Source organism: Mobula hypostoma, chromosome 4 (assembly GCF_963921235.1).
Source record: "Mobula hypostoma chromosome 4, sMobHyp1.1, whole genome shotgun sequence".
Lineage (NCBI taxonomy): Eukaryota > Metazoa > Chordata > Chondrichthyes > Myliobatiformes > Myliobatidae > Mobula > Mobula hypostoma.
The window spans coordinates 50,576,691-50,603,803 of record NC_086100.1 but is presented as its reverse complement, the minus strand read 5'-3'; the positions used below and the strand labels follow the sequence as shown (position 1 = coordinate 50,603,803).

The 27,113-nt window shown below is 40.3% G+C and overlaps 1 protein-coding gene across 1 annotated transcript in view; it reads left to right on the top strand.

The window, feature by feature from the left end:
- Nucleotides 1-27,113, top strand: part of si:ch211-51h4.2 (uncharacterized) — a 435,103-nt gene that overhangs the window by 246,569 nt on the left and 161,421 nt on the right. The window contains exon 12 of the mRNA XM_063045772.1: nucleotides 8,056-8,175. Coding sequence (XP_062901842.1) covers nucleotides 8,056-8,175 — 120 coding nt within the window. The remainder of the gene's footprint in view (nucleotides 1-8,055; nucleotides 8,176-27,113) is intronic.

Sequence of the window (27,113 nt, the reverse complement as noted above, 5' to 3'; positions counted from 1 at the left end):
CCCTTACATCTGGAGCCTAGCTCTTCAGCCTCTTCCTGTCTGCAGATAGGAGGAGGACAGCCAGATGATCAGATTTCTCAAAAGTGTGGACTAGGGATTGAATAGTAGGCATTAGGGTCTTCCAAGTAAGACTAGGTTCTGGAGTGGTTCCAGAAGACTGGAAAATTCCAAATGTCACTCCACTCTTCTTGAAGGGAGAGAGGCAGAAGAAAGGGAACTATAGGTCAGTTAGTCTGACCCCAGTGGTTGGGAAGATTCTCGAGTTGATTGTTAAGGATGTGGTTTTGGGGTAATTGGAAGGAAAATCTTGCCTGACAAATCTATTGGAATACTTGGAAGAAGTAATAAGTAGGATAGACAAAGGAGAATTGATTGATGCTGTGTACGTAGATTTTCAGAAGGCCTTTAACAAGGTGCCACACATGAGGCTGCTTAACAAGCTGTGAGCCCATGGTATTAAGGAAAGATTCTAGCATGGATACAGCAGTGACTGATTGGCAGGAGGCAAGGAGTGGGAATAAAGGGAGCCTTTTCTGGTTGGCTGCCTTTGGCTATTGGTGTTCCAGAGGGTTCCATGTTGGGACCGATTCTTTTTACATTACATGTCAATGATTTGGCTGATGGAATTGATGGCTTTGTTTCAAAGTTTGCAGATGATATGAAGATAGATGGAGAGGCAAGTAGTTTTGAGGAAGTAGAGAGGCTACGGAAGGACATAGACAGACTAGGAGAATGGGCAAAGAAATGGCAGATGAAATACAGTGTCAGGAAATATACGGTCATACACTTTGATAGAAGAAATGAAAGGGTTGACTATTTTCTAAGTGGAGAGAAAATACAATAAATGGAGGCACGAAGGGACTTGGGGGTCCTTGTGCAAGATTCCCTAAGGGTTCATTTGCAGGTTGGCTGTGTGGTGAGGAAGGCAAATGTGATGTTAGCATTCATTTCAAGAGGACTAGAATATAAAAGCAAGGATGTAACATTGAGACTTTATAAAGCACCGGTGAGGCCTCACTTGGAGTATTATGAGCAGGTTTGGGCTCCATATCTTAGAAAGGATGCGCTGAAACTGGAGAGGGTTCAAAGGAGGTTCACGAAAATGACTACAGAAGTAAATGGCTTGTCATATGAACAGTGTTTGACAGCTGTGGTCCTGTATTCACTCAAGTTCAGAAGAATGAGGGGTGACCGCATTGAAACCTATTGAATGGTGAAAGTCCTTGATAAAATGGATGTGGAGAAGATGTTTCCTGTTTGAGAGATTTTTGGGTTTAGGTCATTTGCATTTAGCAAATGGCTTTGGCTACCAGTTCTCTGCATTTGATAATGTATTGTGGATTCATTTTGGGACAATGCATTCCTAAAAAGCTGTGGATCCCAGTCCAGACACTGCTGGCATCTGTTGGATGGGTGCGAATCAGAAAGTATGAAGTTTGTATGTAGTTTCAAAAGAAAGCATTGTCTATACTTTGTAAATATGGAATTGTCCTTTGTGTTTAGCAAATAAATATCGAGCCACACATTGGGCCAGCAGACCTTTCCACCAAAAGTGTCTCCATATGATGCCTGCTGTACCTTGTTTTGTCGAATAAAGAAGCTGCTTTGTATCTACAAGTAACTCTCCAGTAATTGTATTCACGCAACAACATTTCCTATGGTGGGAGTATCCAAGACCAGTGGAAACAGCCTCAGAATACAGGGGTGTCATTTTATAACGGAGATGAGGAGGAATTTCTTTAGCCAGGGAGTGGTGAATCTGTGGAATTCTTTGTCACAGGCAGCTGCGGAGGCCAAGTCTTTATGTATACTTAAGGCAGAGGTTGATAGATTCTTGATTGGTCTGGGCGTAAAGGGATATGAGGAGAAGGCAAGAGTTGGGGCTGAGAGAAATGTTGGAACAGCCATGATGAAATGGTGGAGCAGACTCGATGGGCCAAATGGCCTAATTCTACTCCCATATTTTTTCGTCTATAGTCTTATTGTCTTATTGCATTGTCATTGGGCAGCTCCATTGTTGATAGATTTCCGTCCATTTGTAACTGGACAGTTCTTGAACCAACCTTGTTTGCATTTTCTGATATTTCTTAATCTTTGTTACAGTGAATATGGTAAAAGATGACTGATGATTGACTTCCCTTGTAATACTAAAAGAATAAACGCGATTAGAAGCATGTACTGTTATTGCCAGTGTAATTTTTTTCATGGTCATGGAACTAATCAGCTCCCTGTTCCACACTCCCCTCTATCCCTACCAAAAGTAAGCAGTCTGGGTATTGGATGTGGAACTCTCATAAATCCCAATCAAAAGATCTTAAAACATAGTACTGGAGAAGAAGCAGTTTAGAATAATGGAAGTAACTGTGAAGTTACACTTGGGAAAGATGATTCACATGTTTTCGGAAGATGAATTAAATAGTAGTTATGTGTGAGAAGAACTTGATTCATGAAAGCACTCTGAACTATGGGATTTTCTGCATGAAAATGTGCAGTTGATTTTGTGTGCCTGAAACTCCTAATCTTTGATACCTCTGTTGTGCATACTGAAGCAGTTGGGGTGGGACTGTCCCATGTAAATTCTTGGGTGGAGTATGTTTCCATTTGACCTCCATTATCTTTATTCTGCCAGTCCCAAAATATATCTGTTATATTGAAAGTAAACCACTATCATGCTCTGTTGAGGAGGTGGCCAGCACAGCTGATATACCAATGAGGCATTTATTAACTGATCTTATCATTAACTATTTTCAGCATCCAGATGTTGTATTGGATTATGACTGCTCCTTCAATTTTCATTTCACTCCTAAATCTCTTGGTATGTGAAAATCCGTCTTGACTAGGTTTCTTGAATATTGCTTCACTCACAGTACTTGGGAAGTGGGTGGCAAAGATTTACAACACATTGCATCAAGAGATTTTGCATCAGATCATTCCTAAACAGCTACACACATCAAAGTTGCTGGTGAACGCAGCAGGTCAGATGCTGCCTGACCTGCTGCGTTCACCAGCAACTTTGATGTGTGTTGCTTGAATTTCCAGCATCTGCAGAATTCCTGTTGTTATTCCTAAACAGCTGACTCTTTGGGCAATTTGTGGGAGATGGGGGAACTCGTTTTGTTATCCCTCACTGCATAATTGGATTTGTTCCATACCCATCTCAGAGTCTTGCCCTTGGGCAGGAATCAGCTTTGTGCAGCATTTGACTTCTAGAGATCAGTACCATGTGCATTTTACATTTTTGAATCGATCAGTTGCAAGCATAGCCACCTTCGTTAAAAATGATCCTAGATCGAATTCAGTTTTCAAATTTGAACCCATTAACTTGTAAAATAACATCATCCTGATATTTTTCTATATTTATGTTTCAAACTTGAACAATGAAATTTAGGCCATTTTAAAATGCATACTTTCCTTTTAAACTTAGTGTCATAAAGTTACCTCAGAGCTTTTTATTCCAGGAATCAAATTTGGAATGATGTGTATGTTATGAAGCTGCTTGTGATCAAAACACAAACCATTTCGGACTAAAATGATTATAGATTAATTATATACATTACTTTGACAAGTCACAAACAAAATCCTATCAATTTCTGGGTTTGTTTATTTTCTTCATTCTGTCGGTTTAGTATGTTATTCACTATGAAATTCAATTTAAATCACACTTCGGTGACCTGTAAATTTGAGTTGTGAATGGGAAGTAATTTTCATTTCGAGGCTGAAATGCATTTATTTACCATTTTATTGTGATACATTTTCATACCAAATTAAGTAAACGGAGCTGTTAATGAAAATGGTTCTTTAACTTTTAACAAGCAAGTAGAAGAGAGAATTTTGATTATTTCCTGAAAGGAATTCTCTTAAATTTTGCAACTCTGTTGTCCATAATGGTGACATTTCTTGTATGTTGATTTTGAGGTACTGTTTTATGTACATGCTAAGCAGCTTGAGGAAATACAAAGAGTCGTAGAACTGTACAGCACATGTCACTATTTCTTTGGTTTCATGATAAATGTTAGCAATACAACTCTAAAGGAAATGCAGGGTTTTTTTTTTCCGGTGTTATTGTTGTATCAATAAAAAAAAAGTATGGAATTAAGAACAATTCAGTGAGGTAAAATATCAACTGCAGGCTGATGATTCTGCATTTGAGCTGTTTTAAGGATGACTACAACACTTACTATATTTTTGATGGTGTTAATGCAAAAAAAAACACAATTCTATTGCAATCATCTGGTGGAAACCCATCACCTTGAATATAAACAATAAGCAGTTATCGTTTTTTCCCCTTCTCTTATGGATCATTTTAGTGAAACTACATGACACAGTCTCCAGTACAAACATTCCTCACTTACCACTGGAGACTAAAACTGTTCGTACTAAATCAGGTGTGCAAATGCAGTAAAGCTTTCTGTTATATTTTAACACACTTGTAATAAAGGTCAGCATATTATTGATTGGTGCACTGAGAAGTGTGGTAGAACAAAGAGATCTGGGAATGTAGGCCCATAGTTCATTGAAAGTAGTGTCACAGCTAGATAGGGCTGTAAATAAAGCTTTAGGCACGAGGGTTTTCATAAATCAATGTATTGTGTACAGGAGATGGGATGTTATGTTGAAGTTGTGTAAGACGTTGCTGAGGCCTAATTTGGAGTATTGTGTGTAGTTTTAGCCACCTACCTACAGGAAAGATGTAAATAAGGTTGAAACAGTACTGAGAAAATTTACAAGAATGTTGCCAGGCCTGGAGGACCTGAGCTATAAAGAAGGATTGAATAGGTTGGGACTGTATTCCTTAGGACGTGAAAGATTGAGAGGGGATTTGATGTAGGTATACAAATTATGAAGGGTATAAATAGGGTAAATGCAAGCGGGCTTTTCTCCTCTGAGGTTCAGTGGGACTACAACCAGAGGTCATGGGTTAAGGGTGAAAGCTAAGAAGTTTAAGGAGAACATGAGGGGAAACTTCTCCACTCAGAGGGTCATGAGTGTGTGGAATGAGTTGCCACCTCAAGTGTGCATGTGAGCTCAATTTCAACAATGAAGCAAAGTTTGGATTGGTGCATCGTTAGTAGGGATATGGAGGGCTATAGTCCCAGTGGAGGTCGATAGGAGTAGGCAGTTTAAATGCTTTCAGCATGGACTAGATGGGCAGAAGGGCCTCAGTGCTGTACTTCTCTATGACTCTATGGGGTACTGGCATGTTAAATTTCAGTACTGTATTTCATGAACCTGCACACCAAGGTCTCTGCACGACGGCATTTATTAGATAGTTACTTAAAAATATTCTGTCTCGCTGTTCTTAGTGAGTGCCTAACCTCACATCTTCTCATGGTGTACTCCATCTGATATCACTGTGCCTGCTTGTTTCATCTGCCCTTTACCTTTTCAGACTTCATGGATCCTTCTATCTGCTTACTTTCTAACTGAGAAAAATTGGATTTGTGACATGTTCTTTTCATCTACCTTTAAAATAAATTGTGTGTATTTGAAGGCCCAGCACTCATTCCTGTGGCACATCTTCCGACGTGTAGCATGTCATTTATTCCTATTCTTTTTCCTGTCATTCAACCAATACTCTTCCTGTGCTGTTATCCCTCGCCCTTGGACTTTATCTAACTTGCACCTTTCTCTGGTGTCTTGATATTCCTCTTTAATTAATTTCCCCCTCACGTAAACCTCTAATTCTGACATAGAATAGAAGATCTGCCCCACTAACCTATTCCTGGCATGTTCTCTCTGCATAAAAAATAGTTACCTCTCATGTTTCCTTTATACTCTGACCTTAAAAGTATGTCTTCTGGTAGTTGAGATCTCTCCCTTGAGAAAGCTTCTGACCCTTTATTCTATCTGTGCTTCTCATAATTTTAAAAACCTCTGTCAGGTCCACCCTTAGCCCCTGGCAATCAAAGGAGGACGGGCCAACTTTGTCCAACCTTTACTTATAGCTCAAATCCAGGATGCATCCTAGTGAACTTCTTCCTCACCTTTTTGACAGTCTCCACATGGTTCCTTCCATGGAGCAGCCAGACGTGCATAAACTACTCCAAGTGTGGTCCGACTGAAGTTTTACATGCTGTGGCTGCAGTATGAGTTATTTACTCTTATACTCTGCACCCTTGCCAATGAAGGCAGGCATTCCATATATTGCCTTTACGATTGTATCCACTGAATAGCCACTTTCAGTGAACTATGGACCTGGACTCAAAGATCCCTCTTTTGCTTAAGTGCTAGTAAGGTTCTATAATAATCTGTATACTTTCTCCTTCCAGTTGACTTCCCAAGGTGCAACACCTCAGGTTTGCCCAGATTAAGCTCCATCTACCCATTTCTGTAACTGATTTATATCACAAACATGACCAGTGGTGTTCTAATCCTTGTGCGACACTACTAGTCATGGACCCCCAGCGAAGATAACAGCCTTACACCCCTGCTCTCTGTCTTTAAACAGAATATGTTTGGATTCCTTTCTATTTTTGCTGCCACTTTTTCCCTAATGTTTTATCATTTTCACTCCAAATTACTTATGCTTATTATCTATTAACCCAGCAATTAAATATCATTAAATAATTCAATGACAGGATTAAAACAAGCTTAAGTATGTTTTCATTTTACAAAACAAAAGCTTGATGCAATATCTAGCCAGTACGTTGACATTTAAATTATTCTGTGTTTCTACAAAGATAATAGACTGACCCTAATTAAGCATGTCATGCAAAAGCAGTAGTAATCAGGGAATTAAACTTGGCTGCAGTGTTAATCAGCATTGATTATCAAACATGGTGGTTAGATTACACAAATTGTGTTTTTGGAAACAGCTTCAGTGAACAAGAGAAGATTTTTTTTTGCAGAATTTCATCATCGTCAAGGTAATGCTGTTATCTTTTCTGTTCCTTCAGACATAGTTATGGATTTGAGAATGTTATTACAATCCCATCCAGTTAATTATCATTTGGTGGCAAGCAATTAATTCTTATAAAATTGTATTTTATTGTTTTAGTAAGAGCAATTTGATGCTGTTTACAGCTAAACATTGATGGGCCATCTAGATAGGAACTTACATTAATGAAAGCAAATTGGCTTCTGAGCCTCTCAGGCCTGTTCCACCATTTAATAAAATCATGGCAGGTCTGACAGCAATATTAACTGTGCACTCCTGTCTTCTCCAGCAACCAATAACCATCCAGACCCTTGCCCACATTCATCGTGTCAAATATTGCATTTAACATGATTCTTTATATTTTCTTTGGGGAAAATGGCAGAAGCATTTATCACCGATGGATCAAAAAGTGAACTAAAAGGTCTAAAAGGGAAATAATAATACCAGTCAGTCTTGTGTCGTGCCAGGTTGTGAGACAATAGCAAGTCTTGCATTTAGATGATGTTAAAATTGAGATCAGTGATTGAAGGTAATTCTACATAATAGAGACTTCTGTATGTAAAGGTTATTATAGTTGACAACAAAGGAAAATCCAGCAAAACAGAATTATGGTGGGTAAGTACAACTGTAAAATTCTTGCAGGCTTGTCTCCTACAGTGCTGCACAAAGTGAACCGTGATCAAATATAATTGATTGATAATTTAGGGTTACAGGTCATTTTTCGTACTTTTATTCAATTATATTTTACCGTGTCTAACTTGATATTAGAAGTAACTCTGTAAATGTATTATATGACCCAAGCTCTTTCTAACCACCATCCTTTTAACTTTCTTCTCTCTTATTCTCTTCTCTAGCAGGTTAACATCCTCTACTTACACTTTATCTACACCTCCTCTCTTCCTTTCAGTTTCTCGCCCTATTGCTCATCACTCACTTTGCTTACTTCTTTGTCAGTTCCTCAGCCCTCTTCACCTTCCTCTCTGTTCTCTTATTAGCTGTTTCTCTTGTAGCTCTGGGGCTTAAATTTGATACTGCTTTACATTGCACATAAATTGGTTGGTTTTATGGCCTCGGTAAACAACAGAGACAAAGGCACAAGTAACTTGAATCATTAATTTGCTACATTGGAATTTGAATTAATCATATGAAATCCATAATTTTTATTTTTTCTCTTATAGGTGTTGGGCTGTATTGAATATTGTTCCCCAGACATCTACACGCAAAATTCTATATGACCAACATCTAAACATCAGTATACCTGGCTACATAATTGTTTACTCTAATATATCTTTGGAAGCGTGAGTAATCCACAATCATTCATGAGAGTATATTGTTAACCACAACAGCAGCTTTTTATTTTCTGTAACATATACATTAAACATATATGTTAACAAATTTCACAACGTATGATAGTGATATTAAACCTAGTTCAAATTCTGGTTCAGTAAAGTAATTTTACATGATTGCTACAAGTATTAAAAGTTAAAGTTTGTTGCATGCCATTTTTTCCCATAAGTTGCGTGACACATTTTCTCGTATTTTTCCCCCATATGAATTGTTTTGAAGTTATTCATTCATGGAATGTGGAGGTAATTAGCAAAAGTGTCCTTTCTTAGGTTGCTCCTGAATGAGAGGTGGTTAAGAGTTGACCACATTGGTTAGTTTGGAGTGGCTGGATGGGTAGGGATGGCTGATCCCTGATATACATCTGTGAACCAAATGGATTATTTTACAAACTGGTGGCTTCATGTTTAGTAATGCTGAGATGAGAATTTTAAAAGCATTTCTGATTTATTTAATTATTTAAATATAAATTCATCAGCTGCTGGTGTGGGAATGTACACTTGTGTCTCTGGATCTGTCCAGAACTCTGACTGCTAATCCAGCAACAAGTGCAGATGTATTTGTGTTTTAATATGAAACATATATTTTGAAATACTCAATATAATTTAAATAGAGATAAAGCAAAGCACGTTGCTTATTTCACATTCGAGTGTATATATCTTTCTGTTAAAAAGATAATTAAACTTGAAATATTTGTGTAATTGAATTGGACGTAGAGAAGTTAAAATAGTCCTCATGGATTTTTCCTTTTGTGACTTTGCTTAAAAGCACAACTTTATTCCCATCTCTCATTGTTAGCCTTTTTTTTTTCAAATTCCAGTCTGGATGAACCAATAATTCTGAAAATTATACATTGGTAAAGCTGACTTCAGTCCTTGCCACAAACCTTTTTTTTTCCTAGCCTGAACCAGACTGTTTTCAGTTGCTGAGTCCCACTTCACTGAGTTGACCTTTTGATTTCATATTCTTTTCATCACAAGCATTACCTGCTCGTTTCTCTGTAACAGCATCAGTTTCTGCTGCTATTTCAATTCATCTGCTAGAAAAACCCTGAACTATGTTCATTCTGACATACAGATAGACGTACAGATGGTGGTTTACTTTATATTAGACTTAATCTGTTCATATCCGAACATCCAGGATACAGAGTGCACTGCCTTCTCCACTGTCAGAAAAATCTGAACAATCCTATGTAGTTCCATGGGGCATTCTACCAAAACAACGATGCTATGTAAATGATAGTTGATGTTGATGGATACCAAGATGCATTCAGTATATTAAGGTTGCACTAAATACAACAGTTAGTTTACTTATTAAATGAAATCAGGCTGTTTGAAGGGATGTAAATATTTCAAAAAGTGCTATATGTATGATCCATGCAGCCCAAAGATCTCTTAGTATTCTGTTGGCCTAAGATTCAGGAATTGTAGCAAAACATTGTATATAATCCAAAGCCACAGCCATTCATCCCAGCCCACTGACCAAAAGAGTTGAGGGAGGCTTTGAAAACTCTACGCATAGTTTGCATGATCAACCATCTCCTGAAGGTGAGATGCACATTTACAACCCAGACTTTAGGCAGCAATTATCTGAGCTATAAAGGTTCATAAGTGTAGTGCTCTGATGCATGAGTGGAGGTGGGGTACCATTTTAGTAGGTGATTCAGGAAGTGATGTAGCAGATACTCTGTGGAAGGGAAAGTGTTTGGTGTAATTAAGAGAACTGGAAAATATGGACATATTGTTCGTCCTTGCAGGTCTTGTCAGGTCATTTAAAATATTGCATAAATTAAAATTGGGGTGCTGATGTTAGAGTTGACCTAATGTACCAACTGTTTCGGGTATGGGAAATATGGTTTTTAACCATCTTCATCCCATTCCTCCTACCTCACTCCATTAAAAAGCATCATGGAGCTTGGGAGAAGGCATTTCAACTGGGAGTGCTCAGTTTCATAAAGGACCATGGAGCAATCTGGCAACAGTGAATATAACCTCTCTTTAAGAACAAGTAAATATCCCTCAGGATGCCGGCTGGAAATCCCAACTAAAAGTTGGCAAGCTTCCTGCTGCTGATGCAATCTATTTGGCTGCCCACCATTCAAACACAACTGCAGCTTGGAAATTAAAATAGCCTGCATCTCAAACTGTATTTTTAGCACTCACTTTGCCTTTTCATATCCACTCAGTGAAAATGTCATAAGGTTGCAGTAAAGGCTGCGTTTTGAACATGTATTGTTCGAACTCTTTCGTTGGAGCTTTATTTTGTGTCCGATTGTGATTGTGTGATCTGGTACAACTTGTTCCTGACATCATTTATAATAGTAGGATCATGTTACCTTTCCAGGACTGTAATTGTTCATATTAATTGGCATAAAATTGCAATATCATCCAGAATTAGAAAATCAAATAGTAAAGGTGAAAGATAATTAAACTCTGACCTAGTCAGATACTCAGGTCGATTGAATTTCCCTTATTATGGAGTATGTTTAAAAGGCAATTGTAGATATGTATCATATTTTTAAACTAGACGGTATAATCTAGCTTCTAAGCATTCAGTGTTTGACTACAAATGGCATGTGCAATTAGGATTTATTTTATATTTCTTAACTTTTGTAAATGTATGGCATTACAGAGTATCCATCAGTCCAATGTATTTACTGCTTAATCACCATGATTATAGTTTGTTTTATTTGGTATAAAAGGTTCTCTTTTAAATTTGGGCCTGTTAATAGATGTGTGACTAGAATTCTACTTGAGTTTCATGCTTTGAAGAGTCAATGCTCATTTTTCAAACACAGAGCTATAGTGCCATCTGCAGAATGTTTCAGAAATGGACTCTAAATAGGCAATGATATCATCAGTACATGTAATTTATCCATTGTGGTAAATGTAATTTTGCTTTATGGTTGGGGGTTGCTTTAATATTAAGGCATTTTGAAAAATGGAAAATATAGTATTGCATGTGCCTTCTTTCAAGTACTGAAGTATTGACAGATGTGATAAATGTACTTCCCTGAAGCACCTAACCTACATAAGATAACTAATATACATCAAAGTTGCTGGTGAACGCAGCAGGCCAGGCAGCATCTCTAGGAAGAGGTACAGTCGACGTTTCAGGTCGACTGTACCTCTTCCTAGAGATGCTGCCTGGCCTGCTGCGTTCACCAGCAACTTTGATGTATGTTGCTTGAATTTCCAGCATCTGCAGAATTCCTGTTGTTTAAGATAACTAATACTGTGCAGTATAAAAACTACTCTAAACACTACAGTGATGTCAAGAATAGATACCTCCTGTAAGAGTCTGCATTGTGGGAATAAAACTTATGGCCTGTGGCTTAAAGTAACCATGGCATTTCCATGCTCTTTCACCGTATGAGTCTCCAAAAACAGAAGCCCAAGTCTATTGATCCAGTAAAATTCCAATAACATGCTATCCAATTATTCTGAAATTGTGACGGCTCAGCATCTGGTTCACCAGATGATGGTTTCTGTAATCCCTTTAAATTTAAATTTAACCAGACCCTGTTTCCTGTGCTCACTTTAATTTCAGTGGGCTCCATTTCCTGTAATCCCTTTAAACTCGCCAGTGCCCTGTTTCCCACACTTCTTTAAACATAGTGGAGCCCCTTTTCCTTTCAACTCAGTATGGCCCATTTCCCATAATCTGAAAAGTCTACCTCTTCATCACCACCTAAGTCCTAAGCATGCTGGATCAGTACAGTTTAACTGTACAATAGCATATGTAAAACATCAGGAAATTAAGTAAATCTGGCAAAATAAAGAAATATTTAGGATTTACCTTTAACTGATTAATATGTTCTCCAAAACCAATAAAGTTACAGAAGAAACGGGGAACTTTGAAGATCTAAAGTCAATGATCTGTGAGCAAGTGGAAGATAAATATTAGTGGAAGTGATCAATAACAGTACACTCACAAACTTATTTGTTTATCCTGGTGTAATTTATGTCAAGTTTAATGATCTGGTTCAAAATGCGAGGATAGTTTCAATCTGAAAGCAACTTAAAGCTAGAAATTCAGTACTCACAATTAAAATGGCGGAGGAAGCAATCAGCAGTGTCGTTGTGAATTTGTGAGACATCGTACTGTTGCACCTTTTCTGGAGCAAACGTTGACAGGCAGATTCACTAACCTGCATGTTGATGTGGAGCTTTCAGGCATGATAGTGCTTGCATTTCCCAAAGCATGTTGGATTGCTGTTGAAATGGAGGTGGTAGTATTAGTGCAAGGTTCCATGATGCTGTGTGCTGTAGAAGCAGTAATTGCATCATCTTCTTTAGGATGTGGTCACGCAGGTGAAGGGAATGCCCTTAGTAGTCAAATAGGAGATCACTTGAACTTGAAAGGCCTCCCATCATTAGCCAAGCAAACAGTCACAGCAGCACACCTGAGCTGTGGACCAGGAAGGTACACATGATAAGCAGCATTTGCACAGCAAATGGCAGTCAAGTGGCAGACTGCAATAATTTAAAAACCACCATGACAGTGAATGGTCTTGTATTAAAAATGGGCATTGACATAGCTGTGAATAGCTGAGTAATGGGATGTGATACAAATCAGCAGGAGTTCGGCATGGAGCCATCAATCCGCAAGAGCATCATGTTGGGAGTCTACCTGGGTACTGAGTTAAAGTCATTGAGGAATATTGTGCACAGTTCTTTGTGATGGAAAACACAAAATTACCAATGACTGTAACTAATTAAACACTGTAATGTGCTTTACTGTAAAGATTGATTACAGGTACTCTAACTGGATCCAAATCTGCAACTTTAGGTCTATACAATTGTGAGACAAATTGTTAACTCATTAAGCAGACTTTAATGAACTTTGCAGTGACACCACTGGGCACAAAGCCTATATCTGTATTCGTCATAAACCCAAGTATAGCCTATTCCTAGACTTGACCTATGGGCTGTTTCAGGTCATACAAAATGGTGGTAACCCTATCAGGAAGCCACACACAGTGGTGCAGTTACAATGATGCTAGAAAGTTTGTGAACACCATTGAATTTTCTCTATATCTGCATAAATATGACGTAAAATGTGATCAAATCTTCATGCGTCCTAAAACCAGATATAGAGAACCCAATTAAATAAACAACACAAAAAACATCATATTTGTTCATATTTATTGAGAAAAATGATCCAATAGTACATGTACTTTTTGGGAAAAGTATGTGAACCTCTGCTTTCAGTAACTGGTGTGACCTTCTTGTACACCAATAACTTCAACCAAACATTCTGGTAATTGTAAAGGATAAACGAAAGAATATTATTATTTAAATGGTAAAAAATTGCAGCATGCTGCTCTGCAGAGGGACTTGGGAGTGCTTGTGAATGAATCACAAAAGGTTGGTTTGCAGGTGCAGCAGGCTATCGAGAAGGCTAATGGAATGTTGACCTTCATTGCTAGAGGGATTGAATTTAAGAGCACGGACATTATGCTGCAACTGTATAGGGTACTGGTGAGGTTGCACCTGGAGTATTGCATGCAGTTCTGGTCTCCTTACTTGAGGAAGGATATACTGGCTTTGGAGGCAGTGCAGAGGAAGTTCAACAGGTTGATTCCAGAGATGAAGGGGATTGACTATGAGGAGAGATTGAGTTGCCTAGAACTGTACTCGCTGGAATTCAGAAGAATAAGAGGAGATCTTGTAGAAATATATAAAATTATGAAAGGGATAGATAAGATAGAGGGAGAAAAGTTGTTTCCACTGGTAGGTTGAGATTAGAACTAAGGGACATACCCTCAAGATTCAGGGGAGTAGATTTAGGATGGAGATGAGGAGGAACTGCTTTTCCCAGAGAGTGGTGAAGCTGTGAAATTCTTTGTCCAATGAAGCAATGGAGGCTACTTCAGTAAATATATTTAAGATAAGGTTAGATACGTTTTTGCATAGTAGGGGAATTAAGGATTATGGGGAAAAGGCAGGTAGGTGGAGATGAGTCCATGGTCAGATCAGCCATGATCTTATTGAATGCAGAGCAGGCTTGACAGGCCTTGATGGCCTACTCCTGCTCCTATTTCTTATGTTCTTGTGTAACTGTTGATCAGGCCTGCACGTTGGCTTGGAATTTTGGAATTATTGTAGAAATACTTGGTTCAGAATTAACGTTGTATGGATAAATTACAGATGTGGGAATGTTTAAGTGGATTACATCATTTTTGCTTGGAATGCCAAAGTGGGCAGAACCAACAAAAGTTGGAAAAAGCAACACGCACAAGACGCTGGAGGAACTCAGCAGGTCGGGCAGCATCCGTGGAAATGAACAGTCAACGTTTTGGGCCGAGACCCTTCGTCAGGACTGAAGAGGGAGGGGGCAGGGGCCCTATAAAGAAGGTGGGGGGTGTGTGGGAAGGAGAAGCAGGTAGGTGCCAGGTGAAAAACCAGTAAGGGGTAGGGGAGGGGAAGCAGGGAGGGGATAGGCAGGAAAGGTGAAGAAGGAATAGGGGAAAGCACAGTGGGTAGTAGAAGGAGGCGGAACCACAAGGGAGGTGATAGGCAGCTGGGGGAGGGGGCAGAGTGAAACTGGGATGGGGGAATGGAGGGGGAGGGAATTACCGGAAGTTGGAGAATTCAATGTTCATGCGCAGGGGCTGGAGACTACCCATGCGGTATGAGGTGTTGCTCCTCCAACCTGAGTTTGGCCTCATTGTGGCAGTAGAAGAGGCCATGTACAGACATATCCGAATGGGAATGTGAAGCAGAGTTGAAGTGGGTGGCAACCGGGAGATCCTGTCTGTTGTGGCGGATGGAGCGGAGGTGCTCGACCAAGTGGCCCCCCAATCTGCGTGGGGTTTCACCGATGTAGAAGAGGCCACACCGGGAGCACCGGATGCAATAGATGACCCCAACAGACTCACAAGTGAAGTGTTGCCTCACTTGGAAGTGCTGTTTGGGGCCCTGAACAGTGGCAAGAGAGGAGGTGTAGGGACAGGTGTAGCACTTGCGCTTGCAGGGATAAGTACCGGGTGGGAGATCCGTGGGGAGGGGCGTGTGGACCAGGGAGTCGTTGAGGGAACGATCCCTGCAGAAATCGGAGAGGGGTAGGGAGGGAAAGATGTGCTTAGTGGTGGGGTCCTGTTGAAGGTGGCGGATATGGCGGAGGATAATGTGCTGGATCCAGAGACTGGTGGGGTGGTAGGTGAGGACAAGGGGAACTCGAATAAAAGTTTCCTCATGATCCCAAGGTTACTTCAGCATTACTTCAGTGACATTTCCCAAATAGGGACTTGTGCTGACTCTTTCTTTTTATTCCCAAAACCAGGTTGATTTGAAACAATCTCAGCCAGCTTATGTCAGTTACTGAACTCAAGTTACCTCTATCGACACACACTCATAAATTTGTATTTTTTTTTCTGGCCGACAGTATTAAGAAACAGGGAAATTTAGTGTACTAGACCAAGGGTTCTGCAAACCATAAGCACAGGTACATAAGGTGACAGAGAAGACGTATGGGATACCAGTTTTCATTAACCAGGGAATAGAATATAGGAGCAAGGAGCAATGTTGCAAATTAAATCACAGCTGATGACTGTGTGGATTTCTGTTTGCCATATAATAGGAAGCACATAATTGCATTGGAGAGAGAGACTGAGCAATTCATCAGGATGTTGAGATGGGGGAGGGTTATCTAATTGAAATATCTGAATTGAGTTGCATAGATAAATTAGCTAACTGGAAATGTTTTCCCCATTCGAGTTGACAAAATCTAGAGAACATATGATAAGCCAGAAAGAGGTGTGGACAGATCAAGTAAGAGTTGTTTTTCACTGAGATAGTGAAGCACCTCAGCCGGCCCCTTCTCCGACATCACATCCGGCCCCTTCTCCGACATCACATCCGGCCCCTTCTCCGACGTCACATCCGGCCCCTTCTCCAACGTCACATCCGGCCCCTTCTCCGACGTCACAGCCGGCCCCTTCTCCGATATCACATCCGGCCCCTTCTCTGAAGTCACAGCTGGCCCCTTCTCTGAAGTCACAGCTGGCCCCTTCTCCGATATCACATCCGGCCCCTTCTCCGACGTCACAGCCGGCCCCTTCTCCGACGTCACAGCCGGCCCCTTCTCCGACGTCACAGCCGGCCCCTTCTCCGACGTCACAGCCGGGCCCTTCTCCGACGTCACAGCCGGCCCCTTCTCCAACACCATGGCTGCCACTACAACACCTCGGTCGGCTCCACTGCTGACACCAGTCCAGCTACTCTAATCAATGAACAGCTCACTGATGGAGTTGCCCTGTCATACCCGAAGCCCTTGGAGTATATGACTTGGCAGGAAAATGGATTTGTGTCAGGCAAAAGAGGCCTCATGACCTTAGTAGAAAATTCTCAAAATGACATATTATAGGGCATTTCTAGGCAAATTGTGATCATAATTTTGAAAGGTGACATTGCTAATTACTGTTAAAGCATTAAACTATCAACCTATTGAGAAAACTCAGTTGCATGGACTGATCTCAATTGGTCAATAGTTTAACGTTTTAACAATAATCAACAATGTCATCCTTTCAAAGTATGAGCAATTGGAGATTGTATACTGTATTACTGGGTTAAAATTCTAAATTTACTTGTGATATCTCAAGTGGGAATCAAAATGTAGGAAATAACTAAACCTGCATCAGTCTGAACAGTTTACAGTTAACTTTGCAGCCTTTTTCTATTACCTGATACGTTCTGCCATGTAGGAAAGCTGCATTTCTGTTAAGGGTGAGAATTACTGATTTAAAATATCCCCACGTAGATCTGCTTCAGACATAACAGTGCAGCAACTGGTTTGTCTCAGGGTCTCATCAGTAGCTAAAGGTGAGCAAACACAACACCTTCAAGATGACTGCAAATTTATCTTTGTCATTCCTCTAATACAAGGTCAAAAATGGGGATGTTTATTGATATTTGCAGATTGTCAATTCCATTTATAAGATAATGAAGCAGTTTGTACCTGTATGTGGTAAGATTTAGATAACACTCAAACATGGACTCCTCTACCAGGCCGTAAGCATCTCCATCAAGATTTCTCTCTGCCTCTCTCCTTGACATTCAATATTATTAAAATCAACAACTTGGAGCTCACAGTTGATCATATTATATTTATCTGCCTGGGTCCATTATTATGATTAAATTGATCAGATCAGAGGCAGGGCTTTCTACTGCAAAGGGCTTCTGATTTACCAAAGCCTTTCATAATTTAAGGAATTAATTTAAATAATGGGGGAGGAAAGGTGCACGTATATATAAGGACAGGGGTAGAGACCAAGCCAGATTTTTACCTTAGCGACAGGAAGAGAACCGGCCAAATGGAAGCTGAATAGCCAAGTACAAGAGAATGAAAGCCAACCAACTTCGGTGAGCAGACAGTCAGATATGAATACTGTGTAATAATGAGGCAGTACTATGGCAACTTAGTGACAGAGAGAAATATAACCAAAGTCAAAGTGAGTCGAGAAGGTGGAACTATTATTGGAGTGAATAACCTGCAGAGCACAAGTGACAACACACACCAAGTGCTGAAGGAACTCAGCAGATCAGGCAGCATCTTTGGAAATGAATAAACGGTCAATATTTCCGGCTGAGACCCTTCACTAGGACGGGAAAGGAAGGGTGGAGATGCCACAATAGAACATTGGGGGGAAGGGGAAGGAGGACTAGCTAGAAGTTGATAGGTGAAACCAGGTAGGTGGGAAAGTTAAAGGGGTAGAGAAGAAGGAATCTGATAGGAGAGGAAAGTGGACCTTAGGAGAAAGGAAAGAAGGAATTTCCCGGTGGCAAACCATTTTAATTCCTATCCCCTTTCCCATGTTGGTCCATGGCCTCCTCTTTTGCCTTGATGAGGCTACTCTCAGGGTGGAGGGGCAAAACCTCATATTCCATCTAAGTAGCCTCCAACCTGATGGCATGAACATCAATTTCTCCTTCCAGTAAATTTTTTTCCCTCTCCCTTCCCTCTTCAACTATTCCCCACTCTTGTCTCTTACAGTACCTCTTCTACTCACGTGCTTATCACCTCCCACTGGTGCCCCTCCTCCTTCCCTTTCTCCCATGGTCCACTCTCCTCTCCAATCAGATTCCTTCTGAATCATAGAAACATACATAAGAGAAACAGGCCCTTTGACCCATCTGGTCCATGCTGAATCATTTAAACTGCCTACTCCTATCACTCTGCACTGGGACCATAGCTCTCCATACCCCCACCATCTATGTACCTATCCAAATTTTTCTTAAACTTTGAAATTGATCTCACATGCACCACTTCTACTGGCAGCTTGTTCCACGCTCTCACACCCCTCTGAATGAAGAAACTTCCCCTCATGTTTCCCATAAACTTTTCACCTTTCACCCTTAACTCATGATCCCACCCAGCCTCAGTGGAAAAAACCTGCTTGGATTTACTCTAACTATAACCCTCATACCTTTATCAATTCTCCCCTCAATCTTCTACATTCCAAGAAATGAAGTCCTAACATATTCAATCTTTCCTTATAACTCAGGTCCTCCAGTCCCAGCAACATTCTTGTAAATTTTCTCTGTTCTCTTTCAACTTTATATACATCGTTCCTGTAAGAGAGTGACCAAAACTGCACTCAATACTCCAAATTAGGCCTCACCAATGTTTTATACAACTTCAACATAACATCCCATCTGCTGTACTCAAAAATTTGATTTATGAAGGCCAATGTGCCAAAGTTTTCTTTACAACCCTATCTACCTGTGACATCATTTTCAATGAATTATAGAATTATATTCCAAGATCCCCTTGTCCTACAGCATTTCTCAGAGCCCTTCCATTTACTGTAAAAGACCTACCCTGGTTGGTCCTACTGAAGTGCAACACCTCACACTTGTCTGCATTAAAATCCAGCTGCCATTTTTCAGCCCATTTTTCCAGCTGGTCCAGATCCCACTGCAAGCTACGATCGTCTTCCTTGCTGTTCGCTACACCCCCAATCTTGGTGACATCTGCAAATTTGCTGATCCAGTTAACTACGTTATCATCTAGATCATTGATATAGATCAAACAACAACAGACTCAGCACCAATCCCTGTGGCACACCACTAGTCACAGGCCTCCAGTCAGAGAAACAGCCATCTTCTCCCACAAAGCCAATGTCCAGTCCCGTTTACTAGCTCATATTGTGTGCTGAGCAACTGAATCTTCTTGACCTCCCATGTGGGACCTTGTCTAATGCCTTCCTAAAGTCCATGTAGACAACATACACTGTCTTGCCTTTATCAACTTTTCTGGTAACTTCCTTGAAAAACTCTGTAAGATTGGTTAGACACAGTGTACCACGCACTAAGCCATGCTGACTATCCTTAATCAGTCCCCATCTACAAACGTTTGTATCCAAATACTTATATATCAGACCCTTAGAATACCTTCTAATTACTTTCCCACTACTGATGTCAGGCTTACTGGCCTATAATTTGCTGATCTATTTTAGAGCCTTATTTAAGCAGCAGAACAATGTTTCCTATCCTCCAATTCTCTGGTATCTCACTTATTGCTAAGGAAAATTTACCTATCTCTGCTAGGACCCCAGTTGTTTCTGCCCTTGCCTCTCACAGGATCCAAGGGAACACCTTGCCATGCCCTGAGGATTTATCCACCCTGACTTGGGCCAGCTGGTGGTGTAGTGGTGTCAGCACTGGACTTCAATGCAGATGGTCATGAGTTTAAATCCGATAGGTGTCAACCTGGGGAACAGCAGTATTTGTGTGGAAGGAAGGCCTGGCAATCGACTTCCGTAATTTCGCATTAAAACTCTATGGACATTGACACTATCCATAGGGTAACCATGAGTCGCTGATGACTCAACAGCACTCAGAACAACAAGAAGAATAATTTGTCTCAAGACAGCAAAAACCTCTTCCTCTGTAATCTGTATTGAGTCCATGAAGTTGATGCTGCTTTGCCTCACTTCTTTAGATTCTGTGTCCGTCTCCTGAGTAAACCCAGGTGCAAAGAGTTCATTTAAGATCTCCCCCATCTCATATATATTACCATTCTGATCTTGCAGAGGATGAATTTTGTCTCTAGAAACCATATTCCTCTTAACGTATCTGTAGAATCCCTTAGAATTTTTCTCCTCCTTGTCTGCTAAGCAACCAACCTCATGCCTTCTTTTCGCCCTCCTGATTTCTTTCTTAAGTGTTCTCTTGCATTTCTTATACTCCATAAGCACCTCATTTGTTTTGCCTATACCTGCTTTGCACCTCCATTTTTCCTTAACAAGACCTCAATATCTCTTGAAAGCCAAAATTCCCTACATCTGTTATCCTTACCTTTTATTCTGACAGGCACATACAGGCTTTGTACGCTCAAATGTTCACTTTTGAAGTCCTCTCACTTACCAAGTGCACCTTTGCCTGTCTCATTCCACCCCTGTCAGATCCTTTCTGATACCATCAAAATTGCCCTTTCTCCAACTTAGAAATTCAATCTTGAGACCATACTTATCTAGTTGACATATTTACAGTACTTTGAAAATAATGGAATTATGATCTCCAGTCCTTTATCTTTCCTACCCACTTGGCTTCAGCTATCACTTTCTCAATAGTCCTCTTTCCCTCCCTCCACCTTTTTATTCTAGCGTCTTTCCCCTTTCCTATCTAGTCCTGAAGAAGGGTGGCGGCCCAAAATGTCAACTGTTTATTCATTTCCATAGATGCTGCCTGACCTGCTGAGCTCCTCCACCATTTTGTGTGTGTTGTTCTGGATCCAGCATTTGCAGAATCTCTTGTGTTTAGGAGAGACAATATCTTGGAGCAGTTGAATGAAAAATGGGGAGAATTAATTTGGTTTTGAGGGCCTGTTTGCATGTTTTTTTTATCATATCCGTATGATACATTTTTTCTCAGTCTCTCTCCCTCCCCACCCCTTCCCCCTCACTCTACCCCCATCTCCACCCTAATCTCTCTCCTCTCTCAAGTCTTTAACGCACTGTACTCTCTTCCTTTCCGACGTTACCTCCTACATATATTTTAGATACTATAATTAACCTTAACCCATGTCAGAAAGGTGTAACGGCTATTATTTATAATACTATCATGAAACTTAGGAAAGCTCCATTCGATAAGATTAGGTCAGATTGGTAAAAGGAATTGGGCTTTATTATTTTGGCGGATGACTGGGCGCATATTTTACAACTAGTCAATACTTCCTCCATCTGTTCCAAACATTCCCTAATTCAGTTTAAAGTTGTTCATAGAGCACATATGTCTAAAGATAAATTAGTTCGTTTTTATTCTCATATTAACCCTTTTTGTGACAGATGTCATGGGGAGATAGCCTCCTTAACTCATATGTTTTGGTCCTGTCCTACTTTGGAAACTTTTTGGAAAGACATTTTTAATATTATTTCAAAGGTATTGAATATAGATATTTCTCCCCATCCTATTACCGCTATCTTTGGATTACTTAAAATTTCCAGTAATCTTTCCCCTTCAGCCCGTAGAATGATTGCATTTCTTACTTTAATGGTGAAAAGATGTATTTTACAACATTGGAAGGAGATTAATGCCCCAACTACGTTCTTTTGGTTTTCTCAGATGATACTATGTTTAAATTTGGAGAAAATTAGAAGTAATCTTTATGATACTTCAGTTAAATTTGAACAGACCTGGAGAACTTTTATTCAACATTTTCTTTAAATGTAATTTTTTTTTTCTCTTTGCCCATATTTACATTCCCTTCTTGCTTTTTTAACTGTTTTTAATGGAGGTCGGGTTTGAGGACATGATTCTTTTAAGTTGTTTAAGTCTACTTGTTACCTAGTTAGCCCATTGCTTTGCTTTGCTTTTTAGATTAGTTGCACGCTGGGTTTTTTTTGGGCTTTTGTTTGGGTTTTTTCTTCTCTTTACTGATATGTATGGAAAATTAGTATACTATTATATTACCTTGTTATTTTATATCTAAACTGCACTGTTTGTACTAACTTTTTTTGTGTATTAATATCTCTTGCAAATTTATATTGCAACAGTGTATTAGTGTCTACATGGTTTACTTTTTGTGTACTAATTTAATAAAAAGATTTAGAAAGAAAGAAAGTCTTTAATGTAATATCATATAGTGTCTATAAAAAGTATTCAACCCCCTTGAAAGTTTTCATGTTTTATTGTTTTACAACATTGAATCACGGTGGATTTAATTTGGCTTTTTGGACACTGATCAACAGAAAAAGGCTGTTTCATGTCAAAGTGAAAACAGATCTTTCTCTACAAAGTGGTCTAAATTAATTACAAACATAAAACACAAAATAATTGATTACATAAGTGTTCACCCCCCTCACATCAGTATTTAGTAGACGCACCTTTGGCAGCAATTCCAGCCTTGAGTCTGTGTGGATAGGTCTGTATCAGTTTTGTACATCTGGACACTGCAATCTTTCCCAATTCTTCTTTACAAAACTGCTCAAGCTCTGTCTGATTGTATGGGATCATAAGTGGACAGCCCTTTTCAAGTCCAGCTAGAAATTCTCAATTGGATTGAGGTCTGGACTCTGACTTGGCCACAGGCAAACCCCTATTGACATCAATGGATCTGGAACTGAGAGGGTGAACAGCTTTAAGCTCCTCAGCATACACATCACCAAGGATCTCACGTGGTCTGTACATACGGGCTGTGTGGTGAAAAAAGCACAACAGCGCATCTTTCACCTCAGACGGTTGAAGAAATTTGGTATGAGTTTCCAAATCCTCAGGACTTTCTACAGGGGCATAATTGAGAGCATCCTGACTGGCTGCATCACTGCCTGATATGGGAACTGCATTTCCCTCAATCGCAGGACTCTGCAGAGAGTGGTGCGGACAGCCCAGCGCATCTGTAGATGTGTACTTCCAGCTGTTCAGGACATTTATAGAGACAGGTGCATAAAAAGGGCCCGAAGGATCATCGGGGACTTGAGTCACCCCAACCACAAACTGTTCCAGCTGCTACCATCCAGGAAACGGTACTGCAGCATAAAAGCCAGGACCAACAGGTTCCAGGACAGCTTCTTCCTTCAGGCCATCAGACTGATTAATTCATGCTGATACAATTGTATTTCTATGCTATATTAACTGTCCTGTTGTACATACTGTTTATTACAAATTACTATAGATTGCACATTGCACATTCAGACAGAGACGTAATTTAAAGATCTTTACTCCTCATGTATGTGAAGGACGTAAGAAATAAAGTCAGTTCAAATTCAAAGATATTAACTTTATTGTTTTTAAGCCATTTCTGTGTAGCTTCAGCTTTATACTTGGGGTCATTGTCTTGCTGGAAAACAACTCTTCTCCCAAGTTGCAATTTCCTTGCAGACTGCATCAGGTTTTCCTCCAGGATTTCCCTGTATTTTGTCACATTCATTGTACCCTCTACCCTCACAGGCCTTCCAGGGCCTGCTGCAGTGAAGCATCTCCACAACATGATGCAACCACCACCACTCATCATGGTAGGGATGGTATGTTTTTGATGCATTGTGTGGCTTATGCGAAAGATAACGTTTAGTCTGATGGCCAAAAAGCTCAACTTTGGTTTTATCAAACCATAGAACCTTCTTCCAACTGACTTCATAGTCTCCCGCAAGCCTTCTGGCAAACTCTAGCTGAGATTTCATGGGAGTTTTTCTCAACAATAGCTCTCTCTTTGCCGCTCTACCATTAAGCTGTGACTGGTCAAGCACCCAAGCAACAGTTGTTGCATGCATAGTCTCTCCCATCTCAGCCACTGAAGCTTGTAGTTCCTTCAGAGTTGTCATAGGTCTCTTGGTGACCTCCCTCACTAGTCCCCTTCTTGCACAGTCACTCAGTTTTTGATTACAGTCTGCTCTAGGAGACTTAGAGTATTTCTTGATCATTGATTTAGCTGTACTCCAGGGGATATTCAGTGACTTGGAAATTGTCTTGTATCCATCTCCTGACGTGTGTTTTTCAATCACCTTTTCATGCAGTTGGTTGAAGTGTTCGTTAGTCTTCATGGTGTAGTTTTTGCCAGGATACTGACTTGCCAGCAGTTGGACCTACCAGATACAGGTGTATTTTAATTACAATCAATTGAAACACCTTGACTGCACACAGGTCTCCAAAAAGAGATCTCTATTTAACTATGTATGTGGCTTATAAAATCAGTCGGCTGCACCAGTGATGATTTGGTGTGTCATATTAAAGGGAGGTGAATGTTTGATGTAATCAATTATTTTGTGTTTTATATTTGTAATTAATTTAGATCACTTTGTAGAGATCTGTTTTCACTTTGACATGAGTCTTTTTCTGTTCATCAGTGTCAGGAAAGTGTGATTCAATTTGTAAAACAATAAATCAGGAAAACTTCCAAGGTGTGAATACTTTTTATAAGCACTGTAAATATGATATTACATCAATGTAGTTGAGTCCCTAGTATGATATCATAGTCTCCACATACTTGATTGTCAATTCCGTTCATCTTCCATTCTGTCACAATATGGTTGAAACATGTGTTTTGTTTCTGACAACACTTCACAAACATGCAATCTCTACCACTTAGAAAGACAGGTGAAGAGGAATATTATTAGTTTTCATTTCCCATCAAATATCATCAGCCTTTCACTGGGTCAAAATTTTGGGAATGGATTTCTTTTTGGCAATATTCTTTAAAATTCCAAAACATTGCAAGAGGTTCCTTAAAGCAAAATGTTGCATTTCTCTTGTCATCATCAAACACAATAATAATTGATATTTTTTACACAAAAAAAACCTCAGAATTCAATGTGGTCAGGTAGTTTCAATGTCATAGAATACTCAGCAAGAATTGTTTTTTTTAATCTCCGTTCTGCTGTTGGTGCTTAATAATACAGCTATTCTTGGTGCCAACTAACCTACTTGTACTTCAAATTGACTATTTCTATGAGGTGACAGGTGAGTGGATGCTGCGTGGAGCTCTATGCAATTGAAATGGCCCTTTTCTCTGGGATTGTTCTACTCCCCAAGGACTATCTTTCATACACTTCTGTCATGCAATGACAATAAAAGGAAAATCCAGGTCACTATCTAAAGACCTGTATAGAAAGCTTGACTGGAGAAAATTAACTGAGATTGAATAGATTGCAGTTTTGCGGATGAGAAATAATTACAGGGAGAAAATAAAGTTTCATATACAGTTAAATGTTAAAATCGCATAAAGTAGGCTATAAAACTATGCAGTTTAATGAATCAGCTACAATTTTTAATGTGATTGTGAAAAATACAAAATATTTAGTAAAATATAAATTTCACATATTTCTGAAAGTTTAATAATACGGCAATTCAACCAGTTATATTTCCAAAACATATCATTGAACATCTTGATAGTACCTCTCCCACCCTGTCCCCTATAATGGTGCTTTTCCTTTTCTTCGTTCCTTCGTCTCTGCCGCATCTGTTCCCAGGATGAGGCACTCCTTTCCAGGACATCAAAGGTATCCTCCTCCTTCAGACAACAATGTTTCCCTCCCTCTGCCATTGATACTGCTGTAACGTGCATCTCCTCCATTTCCTGGACATAAGCACTCACCCCATGAGCATCAAACACATAATTCTTCACAGCTTCCAAAAGAAGCCTACCACCAGATACATCTTTGGCTCCCCCCCACCCACACTCCGCTTTCCACAGGGATCGCCCCCTCCATGATTTCCTTGTCCATTTGTTTCTCCCCCCGCCCCCCGCCACTAGTCCTCTTCCCGCCATTTATCCTTGCAATTGGCCAGACTGCTAGACCTGCCCATTCACCTCCTCTCACTTCCATTCAGGGTCCCAAACAGTCCTTCTAAGTGAGGCAATACTTCATCTGTCAATCTTCTGGGGTTGTGTATTGTATCCACTGCTCCCAATGCAGCCCCCTCTACACTGGTGAGACACGTCATAAACTGGGGGACTGCTTCATTCTGCCACATTCGCCAAAAGCGGAACTTCCCGGTAGCCCAACATGTTTATTTCAATTCCCATTCCTGTTCTGACGTCAGTCTGTGGCCTCTTCTTATGTCATGATGAGGCCACCCTCAGGATGGAGGGGCAACACCTTATATTCCATCTGGGTAACCTCCAACTTGGGGGCATGGATATCAATTTCTCCTACTGGTAAAAAGAATCCTCTCCCTCTCCTCTCTGCTTCCATTCCCCACTCTGGCCTCTTACTGAGCACAGCAATTCCACCTCACTGGTGAGCTGTTGGATTGCTGAGGAGTCCTGCAGCCTGGGTTTACTGCACACGCCATTGCATACTTCAGGTATCCGTGGGAGACACTGTCGAAAGCAATGCACGAGAAAGCAAAAGTAGTTTGGGGGGGTGCGGGCGCTGCGAATCGGGAGAGACTCAGATCAGAGCCCCTCAGGCCAGCTCTCCCATTGTTCTTACCCTGCGCCTGAGACTGAACCAGTGAGAGATGAAAAACATCTGTGCACCCATTCTCACGGAAACTTGGCTTCAGGACTCCATTCCAGCTGGAAGGTTTCAACATGGTTTGAGCTGACAGGAACCCAAGCAATGTCAGGCAAGCCCCACGGTGTATGGACTGGTGGATGGATACTTTAGCAGTCCCATTGTTCACTGATGATTGAGTTCATTTTTGTGAAATGCAGACCATTTTATAAACTAAGGGAGTTCCCTACAATTGTGTTGATAGCTGTATATGACCCCTCTGCTAATGCTGGCAAGGCATTGTATGAGCTCTACTGCACTTTCAGTGACTTACAAACCAAACACCCTGACAGTATCTTCATTGGCACCGGTGATTTTAACCATGCGAACCTAAAAACAGCCCTGCCTAAATTCACCTGATGAAGGATCTCAGGACAAATCATCGACTATACTCGCTTCCATAGATGCTGCCTGATCTGCTGAGTTCCTCCAGCACTTTTTGTATGTGTTGCCTTG